Here is an 8,606-nt window from a genome sequence, read left to right as displayed (position 1 = left end):
AAAAAAAAAAAAAAAAAGTTTAATTTCACAGAAACCCCACTACAGATGCTTCGTTGTTAAATGTTATATTAATATTGGAGTCCAGAATGTTCTGAGCATTTTCCAACTCCGTTCCAACCTTCCTAATCCTCTCCCTTGTGAGCTGATGTGTATAAGCAGATTTAAATCCTTTCCTTTCTGTACTAAAGGGAGAGAGAAAAGGAAGAGATCACCCTCAGTGCTTCTTTGCTGTTCCTTTTCTTTAGACATTTAACCCCTTTTAGTTCAGAAAATGTAAACTAGCACTAGCATGGTCTTTTAAGGATTTTATTCATATCAGTCATATATCTGTTATTATTTTGTATTTAAATATTTTGTTTATTCCCATGATTTGAAGAAGCCTAGCAAAAAAAAAAAAAAGATTGTGTTTATATTATTGCTAGAAGATATGTGTTGATGGGACCAAAAAAAGACTGATTAATAAATAAAAATTTTTTCTATACTAATTATATATATACTATATTCATATATACCTTTATTAATATTTATAAACCACTATGTAAAGAACTTCATTGCTCTTTTAATTTAGCTTCTCTTTCACTGACTAATATTTTGGATCAAAGTGAGCTCTTTTCTGGCACAAACTTATAATCCTATTATTTATTTCCTGCTGCTGATATATGGTACATAATTTCAGATGTTTTAGTATCTTTGTTATTTCTTTTTCTTTTTCAATTTACCCCATCTGAAATTACTTCATAGTCTTTCCAGCTAATCTTTTCATCATTGATACATAATTGCCAAAGTAGTCAAGTTGAACTCCCTACTTTTAAGATTCTTGAGTCACTACTTTGGATTCTTCAAAGGTCCTTCGATTTTATGCAATCTGGGATGATACAGACAGCATGTATGGTGAATGTCGGACCTACATCATTCATTACTATCTTATGGATGATACGGTGGAAATTCGAGAGGTCCACGAACGGAATGATGGAAGAGATCCTTTCCCACTCCTAATGAACCGCCAGCGTATGCCCAAAGTTTTGGTGGAAAATGCAAGTATGTTTGATTCAGTTTATTCTCTGTTACTTGGGATATTTTTAGGTTCTTAAAGGAGTTAATCAGTATCCATAATTCGTTTATACTTGGAAGCCTCTAGCTATTTTTGCTTAGATGCTCAGAAAATGGCTTCCCACAGCTTTCCTCCTTTACTTGCCCCTTGGTCCAGGCATGTCCCCAAGACAGTCTGGTACCCAGGTCAAGGAAACAAAATCAAAACAACAGTGGGGGGTTTATTTAAAGTGCAGTAGAGCAAAGTTTCTGAACTGAAACGATTTAATATTAGATTTTAATGCATTTTCAAGCAGGCTTGTTTTCATTCAAGGATATGAACGAAAGCTTAGCCTTTCTTTGTATGCTTTCTTGACTTTGCTCCTCACTTCAACTACTTCCTAAACAGGAAGTTTCTATGTGGTTTAACTTGAGATGGGAAAAGGCATGTCTGTGACTCATAGAGGTGAGGTCCATTGTGTCAAACCCAGCTCATTCTTTGCTGGTTTAAAATTACCTAGCATGGGCTGGGCACGATGGCACACTCCTGTAATCCCAGCACTTTGGGAGGCTGAAGTGGGTGGATTGCTCGAGCCTAAGAGTTTGAGACCAGCCTGGGCAATGTGATGAAACCCCATCTCTACAAAAAATACAAAAATTAGCCATGCTTGGTGCCGCACACCTGTATTCCCAGCTACTTGGGAGGCTGAGGTGGTAGGATCATCTGAGCCTGGGAGGTCGAGGCTGCGGTGAGCTGTGATTGTGCTGCTGCACTTCAGCCTGGGCAACAGAGTGGGACCCTATCTCAAGAAAAAGAAAAAAAGTTACCTACCATGTTTGAGAGTGGCAGTGCAACAAAATGGCAGCAGATATCTGCGGTTCACTATTTCCTGGGATGAGTAGGCTTGCTTTAGTTATTGTTCTAGTAGTTTTTATATTTCACTTAGAATAATGTCATCTTGGTCACATGTAATGACTGACAACTCTCATGTTTGGGTGGCTGACAGAATTCTGTAAATGTGTTCATTGATTTTTTTTCTTTTTACTATATTTTTTGGAAATTAGGATATAAGAAATTTCAGGTATTGGGGCTGGGCACGGTGGCTCACTCCTGTCATCCCAGCACTTTGTGAGGCCGGGGTGGGTGGATCATGAGGTCAGGAGATCGAGACCATTCTAGCTAACATGGTGAAGCTCCGTCTCTACTAAAAATATAAAAAATTAGCTGGGCGTGGTGGTGGGCGCCTGTAGTCCCAGCTTCTCAGGAGGCTGAGGCAGGAGAATTGTTTGAACCTGGGAAGTGGAGGTTGCAGTGAGCCAAGATCACGCCACTGCACTCCAGCCTGGGCAACAGAGCGAGACTCCGTCTCAAAAAAAAAAAAAAAGAAAAAGAAATTTCAGGTATTGAGCAAGAAGTTTGTCTACATTAGAGGTTATAAATAAACGTGTAGTCTGAGGCTAAATTCAACCTGTCCACATGTATTGCTTCTCTTGCACAGTGCTTTTTTATAAAAAATGCATTATTATTTGTGGGCAAGGAGTTGGAGGTTCCCATCATTGAAAGAATGGATAAGCAAAATGTAGTGAAGGTACATTTTGATTAATATACAGTAGTTAGAAGCAGTAAACAAGATGTTCCCAGAAAGCAAGTGGATGGATCTTAAAACATAATGCTGTGTAGGAAAAATACATAAAATTAGATATATAATGCTGTAACACATGCAAAACATAGTACACATAGGACACATTCAGTCACATAGCTGCGTTAGAATGATTGCATGTGAGGGGAGGATGAGATTGGGGAAAAGGATAAAAGGGAGTGAAAATTGTCATCATTTTTGAATTAGGAAAGTTTATATTATATATATATATATTTTAAATGAAAATAACTGCTAATTCAACTTGTATGCTCAAGTAGAAACAACTGGATCTGTACCCTAGTTCAACATAGTTTGGCTTCTACCTACTATACATATTCTTATAATCAGTTCTCTATAGAACCGTCTTAGAGTTCAGTGACAATGGGACTAATATACTAATTTTGGCCTTTAAGAATGCTTAAACAAGCCTGAAATCAGTCAGTTCGGAGCTAACAAACATTAGATTTACAATAGATAAAGAAAATGAATAGGAATATATTCAAGGTGGCATGAAAAGTCTCACTGAAACTAAATCCCTTTAAATGACAGATTCCAGATTTGTCTCTGCCTTATCAATGTGACCTATATTGAAAACTTAATATATAATTATCCTCCTCTATAATTTCCCAATTAAAAATTTTTATCAAAGTTGCCTGGAGAGGCAACCTGGTGACATATATAGGGTTCTTTTCAAAAGTAGGAAACAGGCTGGATGCTGTGGCTCATGCCTATAATCCCATCACTTTGGGAAGCCAAGGCAGGAGGATCACCTGAGGTCGGGAGTTCAAGACCAGTCTGGCCAACATGATGAAACCCCGTCTCTACTAAAAAATACAAAAATTACCTGGGCATGGTGGCAGGTGCCTGTAGTCCCAGATACTTAGGAGGCTGAGGCAGGAGAATTGCTTGAACCCAGGAGACAGAGGCTGCAGTGAGTGGAGACTGTGCCACTTCACTCCAGCCTGGGCAACAGAGCAAGACTCCATCTCAAAAAAAGAAAAAAAAGGTATCAGTCATGAGGTACAGAAAAGGCTATGTTTCCATCAGCTACATAATTCCTTTAACTAGAATGGTAGTGTTAAAAAAATGATGTCTAACTGACTCTCAAAGGCATTTATCCAATGAGTGATTTTTATTAAGTTCAATTAAACAAGAGGTAAGTAACTTCTATGGGAACCATTTCACGTGTTAAGTGTTATGGAGGACAAAATGTAACTCCCATTCCTAGAATCCTATCTTTCAGTCATTTCTAGTATCATTAAAAAGACAAGGCATATAAAATACATAAAGCTGTTAAGTAATAACACGAGTATACCAGATTATCTGATTATGTAATTAGTTAAGTCATGCAGACAGAGGTCAGAAGGAGAAAGGTGTGGGCCTGAAAAACTAAAGAAGTCTTTGTGAAAGTGCTGGGATTGGACCCAGATTTAGAATGGCAGAGAACAAAGGGCACACTGGAAAGAAGAACAAGAACAAAGGTTGGGAATTAGGAACAAGTATGGCATGTTTGGGGGCGTCCAAGAGATGGTGGCTAGGCAGAGTTTGTGTTAGACAGTAATAGGAAATTGTGGGAGTAACTTTCAAAAGTCCTCTCAACTAGGGCCTCCTGTTAAGTAGCTAAGATGAATCAAAATTATATATTTCTAATGGATGAAGTTAAAATATCAGAAATTCTGGAAGTTATTTCTTTGTCAAGGACAATTACATATTACCAATAGGTGGCAGGTAATGTCAAAATGGGACATTTTTTGGTTTACCAAAAGCTTTCTACTCAGCTCTTGAACCCAAGGAACCAGGTTCTGAAAGTCTAAATATGTCAGTTATCCTTCAGAGTGGCTTTCATAGTTTGATCTTGCCCTTGCCTGTGAGGTGAATCTTGAACACCCCTTGGACCTTTAGTGTTCCAGAAAGTTGAATGTTTTTTCTCACTTTCTGTGAGACACTTCTCAAAAGAAAACATACAAATGGACAACAAACATTTTTAAAATGCCCAACATCATTAATCATCAGTGGGATGCAATCATACCAGTCAGAATGGCTATTATTAATAAGTCAAAAAATAACAGATGTTGGCAGGGTTGCAGAGAAAAGGGAATGCTTATACACTGTTGACGAGAATGTAAACTAGTTCTGCCCCTGAGGAAAGCAGTTTGGAGATTTCTCCAAAAATAGAACTACACCAATCCCATTATTAGGTATATACCCAAAAGAAAACAAATTGTTCTATCCAAAAGATATTTGCACTCATGTTTATTGCAGCACTATTCACAATAGCAAAGACATGGAATCAACGCAGGTGCCCATCATTGGTGGATTGGATAAAGAAAATGTATTAATGGTACATATACACCATGGAATACTATATGGCCATAAAAAATGAAATCATGTTCTTTGCAGCAATGTAGATGCAGGTAGAGGCCATTATACTAAGTGAATTAACACAGAAACAGAACACTGGGTACACATGGACACAAAGATAGGAGCAATAGACACGGGGGACTCCAAAAGAAAGAAGTAAGGGAGAGGGGCAAGGGTTGAAGAACTACCTATCAGGTACTCTGTTCACTATTTGGGTGACAGGATCAATAGAAGCTCAGACTTCAGCATCGTATAATATACCTGTGTAACCAACCTGCACATGTACCCCCTGAGTCTAAAATTTAAAAATAAATAAATAAATAAATAACAAAAGTTTTGCTTTCCAAAAGACACTGTTAGGAAAGTGAAAGGAGAAGCTAAAGATTGGGAAAAATATTTGTAAAACATATTTGACAAGGTACTTGTCATAGGATATATAAAGTGGCTCTTAAAACTTAGTAAAACAACCCAAATTAAAAAAAATAGGTGGCCGGGCGCGGTGGCTCAAGCCTGTAATCCCAGCACTTTGGGAGGCCAAGACGGGCGGATCACGAGGTCAGGAGATCGAGACCGTCCTGGCTAACACGGTGAAACCCCGTCTCTACTAAAAAATACAAAAAAATAGCCGGGCGAGGTGGCGGGCGCCTGTAGTTCCAGCTACTCGGGAGGCTGAGGCAGGAGAATGGCGTGAACCCGGGAGGTGGAGCTTGCAGTGAGCTGAGATCTGGCCACTGCACTCCAGCTTGGGCGACAGAGCGAGACTCTGTCTCAAAAAAAAAAAAAAAAAAAAAAAAAAAAAAAAAAAAATAGGTAAAGGATTAGAATAGATACCTCACCATAAGCATGCATGTATGACAAGTTAGCACACAAAAAGACATTTAGCATAGTTACTTATTAGAGAAATGCAAATTAAAACCATGTAAGATACTACTGTATACCTACTAGAATGTCCAAAATTAAAAAGACTGACCATACCAAGTGTTGACTAGGATGTAAAGCGGCTGAAAATTTCATACACTGCTAGTGGAAGGTAAACTGAAATAACCACTTTGAAAAATAGCATGACGGTTTGTTTTTTCAAATTGCATATATATCTACCATACAAACCAGCCATTCTTTTCTTGGGTATTTGCCAAGAGAAAGGAAAACCTATGTCCACACAGAAACTTATGTGAATGTTTATGGCAGCTTTTTTTGTAATAGCCAAAAGTTGGAAAGAATGCAAATGTCTATCAACAGTTAGTGAATAAACAATTATTGTGTATCAGTACTTTGGAATACTACTGAAAATAAAACAATTATTGATGTATGAAACAACATGAATGAATCTCAAAGTAACTATGCTAAGAGAAAGAATTCAGACAAAAATGCATGCCTTATAATTCCATTGTTGTAAAATTATTGAAAACACAATATAAATAAGTAAAATAGATCAATGATTGCATGAGGATGGTGAGAAGGAAAGTTAGATTATAAAAGGGCATGAGGAGACTTTTGGATGTGATAGGTATGTTTATTATTTTGATTGTAATGATGGTTTCACGGGTAAATACATATGTCAAGCAACATCAAAATTGTATACTCTAAAAATGTGCAGCTTATTGTAGTCAATTACACCTCAGTAAAGTAGTAAAAATATAAATTCATATCTAGATATGTCATAGTCAAATGTAAGAACACTAGATTCAAAAAGATCATGAAAGCAGCTCCAAATAAAAAGGGAACCCATACAGGATGGCAGTTAGAATGACAACTGACTTCCATAGCAACAGTGATTACCAGAAGACAGTGAAATAATATCTTCAGAATGCTGAGAAAAAATGGAATTTAATGCCTAGAGAAACTGTCTTTCAGGAAGAAGGTGAAATGCATTTCCAGGCAAACAGATGTTACTAACAACAGACCCTTACTGGGAAAATTCTAGAGTATACTTCAAATGGAAAGAAAATGATTGCAGAAGTAAGGTCTAAGATACAAGAAGTCATGAATAAAGAAAATAGCAAAGTGTGGGTAAATCTAAATAATTATTAACTATACAAATTAAAAGAACAATATTGAATTTGTGAGAGTTAAAAATATCAAACTAGAACCAAAAAGTATTACAGTAATAGCATAGGAAAGGGTGATAGGATTAAATACATAACAAGTTTTGAAAAATGTTGTTTTTTTAACTTTTATTTTAAGTTCAGGGGTACATGTGCAGGTTTGTTTTATAGGTGAGCTTGTGTCATGGGGGTTTGTTGTACAGATTATTTTGTCTCCCAGTTGTTAAGCCTAGTACCCATCAGTTATTTTTCCTGATCTTCTCCCTCCTCCCACCCTTCACCCTCCAATAGACCCCAGTGTATATTGTTCCCTCCCGTGTGTCCATGTGCTCTCATCATTTAGCTTCCACTTATGAGTGAGAACATGTGGTACTTGATTTTCTGTTCCTGCATTAGTTTGCTAAAGATAATGGCCTTCAGCTGCATCCATGTTCCTGCACAGGACATGATCTCATTCTTTTTTATGGCTGCATAGCATTCCATGGTGTATATATACCACATTGTCTTTATCCAATCTGTCACTGATGGGCATTTAGGTTGATTCTATGTCTTTGCTATTGTGAATAGTGCTGCAGTGAACATACACTTGCATTTCTTTATGATAGAATGATTTATCTTCCTTTGGGGATATACCCAGTAATGCGATTGCTGGGTCGAATGGGTAGTTCTGTTTTTAGGTCTTTGAGGAATCACCACACTGCTTTCCATGGTGGTTGAACTCATTTACACTCCCACCAACAATATATAAAAGTGTTTTTAAAGACATACTTAAGGTATAGGCACATATCTTTAAAAAGATAGACAAATAAGTATCAAAAGAAACTGATGAAGTATAAAACTGATGAAGCTATATTAGTATAATACAAATAGACATTTGGGCAAAAAGCTTTGATTGACATGAAGAGGATCATTACCTATTGCAAGAATATTTTATTTACTAGGAAAATATAATGATTCTAAACTTAAATGCAGTTAATAACATGGATTCAAAATATAGGAAAAATTCGTTTTTCTCTTCCTGTACTCAATTATGGCGCAGGATCAAGGTGAAAAGGAGAACCCCATGCGGGAACTTCGCATCCGCAAGCTCTGTCTCAACATCTGTGTTGGGGAGAGTGGAGACAGACTGACTCGAGCAGCCAAGGTTTTGGAGCAGCTCACAGGGCAAACCCCTGTGTTTTCCAAAGCTAGATACACTGTCAGGTCCTTTGGCATCCGGAGAAATGAAAAGATTGCTGTCCACTGCACAGTTCGAGGGGCCAAGGCAGAAGAAATCTTGGAGAAGGGTCTAAAGGTGCGGGAGTATGAGTTAAGAAAAAACAACTTCTCAGATACTGGAAACTTTGGTTTTGGGATCCAGGAACACATCGATCTGGGCATCAAGTATGACCCAAGCATTGGTATCTACGGCCTGGACTTCTATGTGGTGCTGGGTAGGCCAGGTTTCAGCATCGCAGACAAGAAGCGCAGGGCAGGCTGCATTGGGGCCAAACACAGAATCAGCAAAGAGGAGGCCATGCGCTGGTTCCAG

General features: G+C 37.8%; 2 protein-coding genes across 3 annotated transcripts in view; both read left to right on the top strand.

The window, feature by feature from the left end:
* EFHC1 (EF-hand domain containing 1) overlaps positions 1-8,606 on the top strand; it is an 84,678-nt gene that overhangs the window by 38,194 nt on the left and 37,878 nt on the right. For both annotated transcript variants that reach the window (XM_017849603.1, XM_017849604.1), the window contains exon 5: positions 846-1,038. In XM_017849603.1, coding sequence (XP_017705092.1) covers positions 846-1,038 — 193 coding nt within the window. The remainder of the gene's footprint in view (positions 1-845; positions 1,039-8,606) is intronic.
* Positions 8,084-8,606, top strand: LOC108513734 (60S ribosomal protein L11-like; the record flags this gene model as incomplete). The annotated part of the gene is made up of 1 exon (XM_017849592.1): positions 8,084-8,606. A coding segment is annotated over exon 1 (501 nt), but the record flags the coding sequence as incomplete, so codon positions are not given.

Source organism: Rhinopithecus bieti, unplaced genomic scaffold, assembly GCF_001698545.2.
Source record: "Rhinopithecus bieti isolate Rb0 unplaced genomic scaffold, ASM169854v2 scaffold_31531, whole genome shotgun sequence".
Lineage (NCBI taxonomy): Eukaryota > Metazoa > Chordata > Mammalia > Primates > Cercopithecidae > Rhinopithecus > Rhinopithecus bieti.
The sequence above is the reverse complement of the archived record's forward strand: the minus strand, read 5'-3'. Positions and strand labels throughout refer to the sequence as shown.